General features: G+C 40.8%; 1 protein-coding gene across 19 annotated transcripts in view; it reads right to left on the reverse strand.

Annotated features, from left to right (window-relative positions):
- Window positions 1-13,216, reverse strand: part of SIPA1L1 (signal induced proliferation associated 1 like 1) — a 500,730-nt gene that overhangs the window by 124,927 nt on the left and 362,587 nt on the right. For all 19 annotated transcript variants that reach the window (XM_069540429.1, XM_069540435.1, XM_069540434.1 and 16 more), the window contains one exon: window positions 398-528. In XM_069540429.1, coding sequence (XP_069396530.1) covers window positions 398-528 — 131 coding nt within the window. The remainder of the gene's footprint in view (window positions 1-397; window positions 529-13,216) is intronic.

Consider the following 13,216-nt stretch of genomic DNA (forward strand, 5'->3'; position numbering starts at 1 on the left):
AAGCAATAGTTTGGAAAAGTGAGTTAAGTCTTGGCTGACCCTCTCTGCCTCCTCAAGCTGGCTCGGTGCCTTCCGGCTGCCCAAGCAGGATATGTAATATCCAGTTTGGGATTCTGAGGACTCCAATTTCCTTGGGTCACACTTAATGGACATATCTTTCTGTGAATCAAAACTCCCATTCATTTATTGCATCTATCCAGAGCTAGATGGGAAGAAAGGGTCTAGATCTAACCATTATGTCCAGCCCTATCACCACCGGAATGAATGAAAGGGGTCTTTGTTTATTCTAAAGACATTTGTAACCATGAGCTATTAAATTTAATTGCTTTGCTACTGCTACTACTCTATTTTTTCCTCAATTAAATTAAGCCTCAAGTCTTTCTCATGTGCGACTTACCTCACTAGTTCTAAAAATTATTCGGTAGTTGTATGGAGATCCATTTTCTTTCGTTTCTTCAGGTTTTTCCCTTCGAATGCTCACAGCCACCGGACCAAGATTCTCATCTGCCCCAAAATAGTTCCAGTGTTCTTAGGTACAATGAGACAAAACAAAATTAGAATATTTATAGAATGCTTAAAAATGTTATATGCTGCCTGCTATGTAGATCACTCAGAAATTATACCAATAAAATGTAAACGCATTTAACAAAATCAGTATTCTTCAATGAGTTATAAAAGTAAAGACTTAGCTATGCAGGTTTAGTCTCAGAGGAGGTAAGACAACAGAGGTGGCCTGTTCAAGTGTTTACTACTCAGCAACTTACTGCTCTGCTATTTTTTTAAAAAGAAATTTATGTTTTCTCCTTATAAACAGGATATATTGTGTCAGGGCTTCTTAGCTTTCATAAAAACAACAACAACAACAAACTCCCCCCAAACCTATTGAGAACAAAGTTTGCATACGGAGGGATTTCCTGCAGATTAAAAAAGATTCCCTGGACTGGAGAGGGGTCTGTGAGTTACTGGGCAGCTTTCCTCCCATGGTGCCCAAGTAAGATGGAGTCTTAGCTCAGAGGTAGGAGCTTCAAAGTGCTCCTGGGAGGCAGAAGTTCAGACCCAGGGCTCTGGGCCTCACCAATGGTTCCCACATAGTAAGCACAAAAGACATTCCACAGAGCCACTGAACCTGGAGGGAAGTGAGGGCTGGGATAACGGGTCTCTCCTAGGCAACCAGTGTGGCCGTGTGACTAATGACGACTCAGGGGCCTCTCTCCTCAATGTCTGGCATTGCTCCAGACTCCAAACCTTGGCACAACCTTGGGGTTTGGGGGAAAGTGTCCAAATGACCGGTGTTGACTTTACCTTCCTCCTGACAAGAAGGAAGGTCACGATCAAAATTAAATTAATTTACAGAAAACGTAAAAAGTGATATTTACTCTACACCTAAATATCTACTTCTTAAAAAAAATTAAAATCGTTGATACAGACATGATACGTTTACAGATGAGAAAGCGAATAAAACAAATATATGAAAAGCCAGAACAGATAACTTACTTTTCGAACCTCCAAAACACTTACTTTACATTGTCCTATTTCATTTACATGTGACATGGTTAAATGACTGAGTTGTGACATGGTAGGTTATTCTCATACAAAATGCATCAATATTTGAAAATACATGTTATTCTCATACAAAACATGTATTTGAAAATCCATGAGAATAATAAGAAACAACAGCATAAAATATCTAATCATGTCATTTTAAAATTTAGCTAATAACGTATGAAAATGCTTTGCAAGTACTAAAGAACAATTATAAAAGATGTACTCATTAATATCACGGGCGCTCTAAGAATATTATAATCCATGGAAATTCAAAATAAGGGAAACACAATGGGAATACAAGCAACAAACATCTCATATATGGACAGCTGAGAAACAACCCAATAAACATCACAAAATTCATGTACAAACACTTACGTACGCCCTCAAAGCATAGCACGTGAGAATCACACTCAGAGGTTATTTACTCTTACTTTGCACATAATTTTAATAAGTGTGGTTGTCTGATTTTCAAGCCCACAGCTTGATTTCAGAGGTGTGATAATTCCAGGTGTTGACAAAGTCCAGGGTGTAGGGCTGATAGAGACTTTCATGCAGACAGCAATGGGACAGAACAACTGACAACAAGGAAGAAAACAGAAAGGGAGGAGACAGAAATAGTATAAAAACGCGGACAAGAACTGAAAGAGAAACGACAGCAGTTTGGCGCCATTCACTGAAGGAGCAAAGAGCTTAACAAACTTCAATAACGTCAGAGCATATTTTAACCCGGCAGCAGAGAACACCAGTGAATGTGTCAAAGATGAGCGTCTCATTCATTATATCCTGTTCCTTGCACTTCATGGACTCTACTGAAACCTGACTCTCCAGAAACTCCTCAAACACCCCCCACCACAAACCTCAGGAAGGGCAGGTGAGACTGATATTCTCTGCTGCTGGAGAAATTCACCAAGACGGGGGTCGCTCTCAATTACTGCCAATAACCTCAACCCATCCTCAAGCTGTCCCTGGTCTGCTCTTGCTCTCCTTCTCCAGAGAAGAGGTCTCAAATATTCTCTGTTCTCCCTCAAACTCCCCCCATCTACCTTCTCTCAATCTTAGCAGATAATGCTGTCTACATCACAGAGAAGATAAAGAGCCATTTGAGAAGCAACTGTCCTCACTTTCCACCATCACACACACTTACCTGGGTCCAGACTTTTGCTTCCTTTCCTTTACAATCTAAAACCCAATCTCCCCCGAGATTCTGGTCTCCACTCATTCCACCTTCCCAGGGACACTGATGCCTGGTCACCCGCCCTGTATCTTCAACTTCCCCTCTCTGCCTGCTCATTCCCATCATCATTCAGTCAGGCTCGAGTTTCCTTCATCTTTAACCATAACACTTACCCTCAATTCCTTATCCACCTCCAGGTTACCTCCTTTTTCCTTCCTTCCACTGGAAACTTCTTGAAAGAGATGCCTAATTCTTCACTTTAGGATTCCTATCATCTGACGCCACTGCACAGTCACCAATGTCAGCCTTAAAGTTAAAACAAATGGAAACTTTTGGCCCTCATCCTGCTCAAATTCACCACAACAACTCGCCAATGGCACAGTTGGCCATTTCATTTGTTTTCTAGAAACACTCATCCTGGCTTCTCAGACACCACCCTCTCCTGATTTTCCTTCCACCACTCTGGCTCTTCTTACTCAGTTTCCCTTCCTCTTCCCATCTGGAATCTTCCATCCACTCTCAGAACTTCCACTGCCATCTCAATGCTGATGACTCTCAAGAGTCCACCTGCCCGCTCTAGATGTCTGTGAGCCCTGGATCTTTACATCTACCTAACGGAACTCACTGTTTCTTTGTCCCATGGCATCAGGAAAAGTGAACCCATCACCTTCCATACAAACCTATACAGCTCTCCCTGCAACCCCAATTTCGGCAACTGCTACCACATTCCTCTAGTTGCTCATGCCAGACCCAATGTCATGCCTCGTGAATTCTAGTTCCTAAATAGTTCTCAAATCCATCTCCTTTTCCTCCGTCTCACTGCCACTGATTTACCCTCATCATCATTTGCCTGGATGTTTGTGAGTCTTCTGATTGATTGGCTTTTCCTGATTGGCTTCTAAGATGCAAACTTGACCATCACTATTAAGTTTAAAACCCTCCTCTGGTTTCCCACCTGTCCTTGGATACTTCTCGTGGCTTCCCAAAGGCTCTCACAGCCTGTCACTAGCCTATCACTCCAGTTTCAACTTGGACATTTCCATCATCCTTCTGAACTCTGAGAACCAATCATACTGAACTTCTCAACTCACTGTGCCCCTTCTCACCTGAGACACCCTACCTGAACATTCTTCCCACAACTCCTCTTTATTTGACTAAGTCCTCTCATCCTTCAGGTCGCATCTGAAATATTATTTAGACATCCTCTCAAAGAGTGATTGAACACTGGAGCAAAATGAAAGTGTGTACTTTGTATAGTAACAATAATACTTCAAGAATTCATGGGCTTCCCTGGTGGCACAGTGGTTAAGAATCCGCCTGCCAATGCAGGGGACACGGGTTCGAGCCCTGGGCCAGGAAGATCCCACATGCGGCGGAGCAACCAAGCCCGTACTCTGCAACAAGAGAAGCCACCACAATGAGAAGCCCGCACACAGCAATGAAGAGTAGCCCCTGCTCGCCACAACTAGAGAAAGCCCGCACACAGCAATGAAGACCCAACGCAGCCAAAAATAAATAAATTAATTAAAAAAAAAGAATTCATAAAAATACAGATTAGGGAAACCAAATATTTAATATATTTCAACTACAAAAATTTAGAAATGTTACAACAGAAAAATGTAAATTTATAAAAATACAAATATTAAACACAATCATTTGAGTATAAATTGGCAGATAAAATAATAGCGTATTTTAAAAAGAAACTAAATCCTACATAAAAATGAAGAATATTGATTTAAAAATGAAAAAAAAATTAAAGATCATTTAAACTTTTTTGTGTGTGTCGTCCTCAACACCTGGCTATATTTCTGTGCGATTTTTTCCCAGCTACTGAAGAAGTACATTTCTGAGTTGGGGGAATGCTGATGAGATCATTATAAACTAACTTCTAACACCTTCTTCAGACTCTATGTTCATACAAACCCATCTCTGATTTGATAACTCCAGAAAGATCTTTTAAAAACTTATTCGTGTGTTTGTGCAGAAACATCAATCTTTTTTTACTGAAAAAGAGCTCTAGCTATTATTTCCAAGAAAGCATTTCCATTTGATCTTTATTTCAGTTTCGTCAGTAGAGATGGAGATTCTGGTCTGGCTTCCTGTGTTAAATTCACTAATATCATGTTCAGACTCTACTTGTTCAAAAAGTCTTTCAACTTGAGTAAGAATTATTCTTACAATAAAAGCCTTGCTTTTTGGTCCACCATCCATTTTTCTGCTTCTGAGGATTACAGAAGTATAGACAAAAATCCTTTCTACACGAACACAACTTTTTCAGTTCAAAATCCGAATGCAATGTATAATTCGCCAATAGAGGAGTCTGGTTCAGCAAATTACCTTAAATAGAATTTTTGAGTCTTTAAACTTTGATCTCAAGACACATGACTTTTTTTTTTTTTTAAACTTAAAACCCAGCCTTTTAGGGATATCCTGTGTCCAGTCCTTCTGGCCACTCTTGCCGCTGCCTGTCCTTCAAGTTCACTGGACTGCGGTACTTTCCTCTTGGGACCACAGGCTTAGGGCAGCACTTCTGTACTTGCTCCCCTCTGCAGCATGTTTTATTTCTTCCTACCAGCCATATACCTCCGCCTTTTGCTGGCGGTGCTATCCATCAACTGCAGAGAGCTCTTCCAGCCATACCCACAATCCGCTTTGTCTTTTTGGGGGTGGCGGGACAGAAGGGAGAGAAGGGGTACAAGGACAGGGGAGATGCAGATGATAAGTGTTAAAGAAAGGCCAGGAAGCCTTTGATGATGAAAGTCAGAGGGAGGAAAGGGAAAGGAAAGAGGAGTTGGAGACTCAAGCAGGGTGGTTAAATCTGCTGATGGATGAACTGAAATACAGGGATTACACCACCAAAAATAATGATATTTTTGTGCCAGCCTACTGGAATGCCAAAAACCAGTATTGCAATCACCCCATTAGAATGATATAATGCAGCAAAGTGAGGAACTCTGCCAAGCACTCTAATACGCACATCAACCATGAAAATACAGGCTTTGCCTTCTTTTTCACAGATGTGGCAAATATGATTTAGACAGAATAAGTCACTTCCCAGCCACAACTAGTAAACAGCAACACCAGAACTCAAACATATTATTTTAAGTACCAATTCCAAAGCTCATTTTCTTAGCCATTACATCTAACATTATCTTCCCAAACGTTTCTAAAACTGTATTGTGAATAAAAACTAGTTAAATAAAATGTGATGCCTAAAGGGATTAACTAGCCAGATGACACATAAAGCTTTACTCCTTGATGTGCTATATTGCCAAGGGGTCACTGTGGGGTTTTTTCTGTTTGTTTGTTTTTTAATAAATTTATTTATTTATTTTGGCTGCATTGGGTCTTCATTGCTGCATGTAGGCTTTCTCTAGTTGCGGCGAGCGGGGGCTACTCTTCGTTGAGGTGCACAGGCTTCTCATTGCAGTGGCTTCTCTTGTTGTGGAGCACGGGCTCTAGGCACATGGGCTTCAGTAGTTGTGGCTCGTGGGCTCTAGAGTGCAGGCTCAGTAGTTGTGGCGCACGGGCTTAGCTGCTCCACAGCAATGTAATGTGGGATCTCCCCGGACCAGGGCTCGAACCCGTGTCCCCTGCATTGGCAGGTGGATTCTTAACCACTGCGCCACCAGGGAAGCCCTTGTCACCGGGTTTAAAGGGACCAATATTCATGTTTTATCCTTACATGCCTGATTCTCCGCTGCCTTCATTTCTCATTTTTAGCACCTAAACAAATTTTCAGCCTGAAGTTTTCTTATTAGTTCTAGTTCTTGAGTTTTAACAAGGATGGTACGAAGAGCACCAATGCCTAGTTCTGCTATCACTAGAACATTCCACACAAATAGCCATATTTCTGGCTGACATAGTCACAATAATAAATAATAAAATTTTCACATTTTTACAGAGGGGACATAGTAAATAGTTCAAAGCCCCAAGTAATTAGATCAAGTACAGTCACATCACCCAGTTTCAAGCTGCGGATAAGCATGTGTGCAAAAAGGCAAAAAAAAGTTAAAAGCCTGGCATTTTAATTGTAAGGAAAGGAAAATAAAATCACAAAAAAGCGGCAACAGCATATTCTGCTTTAAAAATGAAAACACAGGTTTGCCAAAGTGGAGGTAATAAGGATCCAACTGTTTAAATGGCTCTTTCCGAGGACTTCCCTGGCGGCAGGGGTTACAAATCTGCCTGCCAATGCAGGGGACATGGGTTCGAGCCCTGGTCCGGGAAGATCTCACATGCTGCGGAGCAAGTAAGCCCGTGTTTCACAACTACTGAGCCTGCGCGCCACAGCTACTGGGTCCGCGTGCCACAACTACTGAAGCCTGCGCGCCTAGAGCCCGTGCTCCGCAACAAGAGAAGCCACCGCAATGAGAAGCCCGTGCATCGCAACGAAGAGTAGCCCCCGCTGGCCACAACTAGAGAAAGCCCGCGTGCAGCAACAAAGACCCAAGGCAGCCAAAAATAAATTAAATTTTAAAAGTTTTTAAAAATTTAAATGAATGAATGAATGAATGGCTCTTTCCAAGAAGAGCACTACTCAGAGGTTCTGTCTCTGGTCCCCAAAGGGCCCATCCTAATTATAAGCGTGGAGGTTCCGTGAGAACGAAATAGCCTAGGACTTCGCATCATAATCAAAAGCAGGTCAGAGTAATGGATGGGGACATTTACACAGGACTGGCCACAGGCCAGAATTCTGTCCCAAAGCACTCCACTAAGCTTATAATTATGGTTGCATAAGAGTAATTGCCACATTTACAAAGTGCACAGTACTCTGAAGTTCCAATTCATCCTTCCATAGGTAACTCTTAAAAGGTAAGTTGGTCTATTTGCCAAAATTACATGAAGTTGTTAGGCTTAAAGTCTCACGTGACTAAGCAGCCCCCAGTAGCCCCCTAACTTGCCAATAAAAAGTAGACTAAGACCGACATTAATAAATTGCATACAAATGGTTAAAGAAAAACAGTACAAAGAAAGCGCTAATTGAAACAAAGGGAAAATAAAAAGTATCAGTGTCAAAACAGGAGATTTTTAATTGGTCATTGTCTATGACAAATAGCCAATAATTATATTTTAAAAAATTCAATCTCATGAGTGATCGAAGAAATGAAAATGTTTTGGACCTATAATAAATGGTCTAAAATAAAAACTGTAAATATTTAAAGTAGTCAAGAAAATATTAAACACTATACAGTCTTAAAATATCAATTGGACCTTCCTGGTTTAAGCTTTCTTAAGAAAAATTTGGCAATAAAATTCAAGGTTCCTATAAAGTTCACACCAGGGCTTTACCTTACGTAAATAATTGGACATGTGGAAAAAAAGTTACATAACAAGATCATTTATGTAAGGTCAAGGTTTTTAAACGTGTCTATGGATAGAAATTAGGGGGTCCATGAACTTGAATGAAAAAATTATACCTTTATTTTCACTAACTTCTAAATGAAACGTAGCATTTGTTAGTTGTAAATGAGCCAGCCAACTACAGTAATATTAGCTGTACATGTGACTTTGATGCCAATAGAAATCATACATTTTCATATCACATTACAGTTGCTGCAGACATATCAAAATATCAGTTATGCTCATCACAACTTTGAAATTATGGTAGTTATCAGATCTGATGCTACATCTTTTTGTTAATGCAATAAGAAGCATCTATATAGTATGTCACAAAAATTTTAACACTCTTGCAATTGTATTTTAATATGCTTGGTTTGCTTTGTACGTTTATTTTATGCACTTAAAAACATTATTCTAAGGAGAGGCCATAGATTTCACCAAACTGCCAAAGGGGTCAATGGGGGAAAAACAAACAAACAAACAATCAAAAGACACTTAAGAAGATCTAATGTAAGAATGATTTATAATAAGAAACTGGAACGCCTGAATATAGAACAGCTGGAAAACTTGAAATAAATGATGGCATAGCCAATTATGGAACCATGAAAAAATACATAAAACTATATTTAATGATCCTTATTTTACTTAAGAAATGAATATGTATTAAAAAAAGATGAGAAATAAAATCAGTAGTAATCACATGATTAATTGGCTATAGTTGCTAATTTTTCTGTAATGAATATGTGACTTTTACAATAGCAAGATTTTTATAAGTATAAAAAATGTATTTGGTTTGCAAATGGTCAAAGAGTATATAAAGCATAGTTTACAAGGTTGCATATTAATGTAACTCTTTAAGTTTAATGTTAGTTACAAATGCCAGCTCAGGAAAAAAAAAAAATTAACATCCAAATGAAAGAGATTATAATGAAACACCTGTCTCTAACTCAATGTCTTTTTTTTTCTCTTTTTTTTTTTTTTTTTTTTTTGCGGTACGTGGGCCTCTCACTGTTGTGGCCTCTCCCGTTGCGGAGCACAGGCTCCGGACGCGCAGGCTCAGCGGCCATGGCTCACGGGCCCAGCCGCTCCGCGGCATGTGGGATCCTCTCGGACCGGGGCACGAACCCGTGTCCCCTGCATCGGCAGGCGGACTCTCAACCACTGTGCCACCAGGGAAGCCCCTCAATGTCTTTATATTTAAAAAAATCTTCTGTATCTCCTTACTAGGGATATTGCAGCAAGATGTCTGTGTAAAATGCTTCTGAAGGGTTTGAAAGGAAGTCCCTCAGAAACAGTCAGAAATTCAGTCAAGGCCAAAGTCACTGCCACTCATGAGGGTGAAGCCCATGCAATGTGTCTCAAAAACTCGGCACAGCCCACACACTTGTGTCGATAGGGGTTGCTGAGGTTGCTTCTGCTGATGCTTCTCCATCACTGAATGCTTCTACTTGACTCGAATGCAGTTAGGGAGGTCTCTCCTCTTGCTGCCCTGAAGTTCAGATGCATGACCTCCCCGTACACAGCAGGGAACTCCAAGAGAAGAGAAGCAAAGCAAGTGGTACAATAAAGCAAGTATGTTTTGAGCATCTAATTTTGGTGGCTCACTGGTGTCTGAAGTTAATAATGAGGTGTGCATTTGAAAAATAGGTGGCAGGATTTATTGTATGTTAACTTGTACTGAAATAACAGATCTAAAGGGCCCTTATGTCCTCGAAACTGCAAAACAAAGAGCATAGAAATTCTTTGGGTATAGGAATTAGTAAGCATGGCATTCGCCTTGAGGCATGTTAACACACAAAGTTGAGGAAGCGTTCCCATTTTCATGTGGATGGTTCATGTCAGCTGCTGTTATCGACTGTACCTGAAGGTTTTTGTTTTTTACATTTTATCTTGACCGCTTTTGGACTTACAGAGAAGTTGCAAATATAGTACAAAGCATTTCAATACATATATCCTTAACCCAGTCTTCCCCAATATTAACATCTTATGTAACTACATATAGTACAGTCGTCATTAATCAGAATCAGTAAATTAACATTTACTAAAGATCTTACTCAAATTTCACTAGTTTTTCCACTATGTCCTTTTTTGCTCTGAAATCTCATTCATTATCCCATGTTGTACTTAATTGTTATTATTTCTCCTTAGTCTCCTGCAGTCTGTTACAGTTCCTCAGTCTGTAACAGTCTTTCATGACCGTGACACCTCTGAACAGTATTTATCACTCAATTTGGGTTTGTCCGGTGGTTTCACATGATTGGACTAACGTATGCATTTTGCGCAAGAGAACCACAGAAATGATGTAACCTCAGTGCATCATTTCATGGAGTTCATGAAAGAAACCTGATTCATTCCATTAAGGTGGCACGTGACAGGTTTCTTCCCTGAAAAGTTACTATTTTTCTCCTCGTGGTTTACAAGTATCTTTGGGGAGATAGTTTGAGATTATGTAAATCCTGCTTCTTCTCCTGTTTCTCCTCAAACTGTCATCCACTGACTTTAGCATCCATCATTTGTGTCTAAGAAGGTTTACAACAGTAAAAATCAGTCTCCATAATTGTGTTTTGGGTCTATGGGGATCGACTGGTGGTCTTGGTTAATTTCCACAAAACCACCATGACCACACACAGACTTATCTGTGGTCTCATTTCCTGAAAAGAGAGGAAAAGGAACTGTAACATACTATTTGGCGTCCAGAGTATAACACAAGGTCATGTACACAGTGGGACCTCCCTGCCTCTACCTGATGCTATATATAAATATAAGATACACTGGCTCCTCAACGCAATAAATTTTATAATTTGCATCAGGACCAAACATTCATTCAGTTGGGAAACGTTTGCTGAGCCTGCCTAACCTGTGGTCCTTGCCTTCAAGGAATGCTTAGACTGGTTATGAACCAGGACGCCATAGAAAGCCCTGGGCAGAGACCAGGGCATAGGGTGACTTGGAACAGTGGTGGGAAAGCACTTGCATCTTTGAGAAGGAGCAGGTTATTCAGAATCCCAGGAGACACAGGGAGAACAACCCACTCTGATGCACAGGCGGGAGGAAAGGCAGGAGGGGAGCGCAATAAAGCCCTCCCGACTCCGGCGCCCATGTGGGTTTCTATCTGCACCGGGTTCACTACCCTCTCAGTCTACACACTCCCCCCTGTTAGGGGGTCTCACTACTTTTCCAGTGCTAGCCCTCACTTCCCCCATGTAATGTGAGGCCAGCTAGGGAAAGAGACCCACAGCGCTGCAGGGGAAGCTTGCCACCTATACCAATTCTCCTTGGCCTTTGTTCATAAACGTGGCAAAGATTACTGGACAACTAAGGAAAACCGACAGCATGAAAGACAAACAGAAAATACAACTCAGAAGATACAGATCACTTAAGGGAAAGAAACTAGAAAAAAAATTATTTGCTCTTGTTCTGCCTCTGAGCACTGCAGCTGGCATGGAGTAGATGCTTAATAAACATTATGTCATGAACAAATAAATAAATGTATGAATGTGCAGTTGTTAATTCTTAAAACTACTTAAAAAATATGAAGGGCACTCATTAATAGTAAATTGGATAATAAATTTTTGAGTAAGAAAAGATTCAGAAACGTATAAAAACTGCTATATATAAATAGGTAAACAAGAAGTACCTACTGTAGAGCACAGGGAACTATGCTCAATATCTTGTAATAACATATAATGGAAAAGAATCTGAAAAAGTATCAATCTTTCTATATGTATGTATAACTGAATCATTTTGCTGTACACCTGAAACTAACACAACATTGTAAATTAACTGTACTTTAACTAAAAAAAAAAGAAAAGATAGAGAAGATTACAAATCAAACTATTAGAATTAGGAGAGGGATTACTTTCTCCAACTCTGCATTATTAATTTTCACAGTAAGCATGTATATACTTTTGTTTGATTTGTTTACTGTCTGCTTCCCTCCACCAGAATGTAAGCTCATGAAGGTGCTCTATTTTTTTTAGATTTTTCTTTTCTTTTTTTTTCACCTTTATTGGAGTATAATTGCTTTACAATGGTGTGTTAGTTTCTGCTTTATAACAAAGTGAATCCGTTATACATACACATATGTTCCCATTATCTCTTCCCTCTTGCGTCTCCCTCCCTCCCACCCTCCCTATCCCACCCCTCCAGGCAGTCACAAAGCAAGGTGCTTCGTTTTACTTCTCACTCCAAGTGTCCAAAATCGTGCCGAGCATGATGAAGGCGCTCATGCACCTGTGGCAGCCACAGAGGCGCAACACTTAACACCTCTCCTTCCAGAAAGGGCTCACAACCCATTCAGCCACAAGAAATGCAATTAGCTGAAAGTCTCTGGCTGTAGCATCTCTGGATCTTCCACAGTTTTCCAGCCCAGCCACACTCTTCTTGGGCAGCCCAGGACTGAGCATGCCAGGGGTGAGGGGGCCTGGCTGTTACTGCCCAACAAATGACTTCTCTAATGCTCTTTTTCGTTCCATGGCATTGGCTGAGACTTTGCCAGATGTGCACGGTGGGCTGAGGCTCCCCCTGCCCACTTTTGCTTCTTTTCCCTTTTACTTTCATGGTGTCAGACCTGCATTGTGGACTGAAGGCCTTCCCTGCTAACTTCTGCTTCCTCTGCCCTCTTCTTTCACAGGCGTTACCCCCAGGTCCCTAACAAACCACTTGCACGCCTATACTGTTTCAACACCTGCTTCTCAGAGGACTTGACCGATAATGTATTTGTTACATGATTAAATCATAAATGCAATCATGTAAAATGTAAACTGCTATGTGATCAGACTGTATTTGGCAAAGACAAGAAGTTGCATTTTGAGTAGGACGGACTAGAGATGGAGAGACTAAGACAATGGCCAAGAATTGGGGCAAGAGGTAACGCCGGCTTGAAGTGACAGAACTGGGATTGGGACACAGAGAACAGAAGTCAGCAGCAATTCGAAGGTAGACTCAAGAGGCCTTCCCAACTGACTGGAGGTTGAGAACAATGAAGAGAGGCAACAAAGAGGCTTTGGTGTTTCAAATCCAAGTGACTGATAATAATGGTGGCATTTACAGCATGAGGGCAAGGATGTGGGATGGGACGCTTGTTCAGGGAGAAAAATGAAGTCAAAAAATTTGTGTCCCAGGGTTCGAGTTGCCAACTAGATAACCAACCAG

The sequence above is a fragment of the Delphinus delphis genome, chromosome 2, assembly GCF_949987515.2.
Source record: "Delphinus delphis chromosome 2, mDelDel1.2, whole genome shotgun sequence".
In the NCBI taxonomy this organism is placed as follows: domain Eukaryota; kingdom Metazoa; phylum Chordata; class Mammalia; order Artiodactyla; family Delphinidae; genus Delphinus; species Delphinus delphis.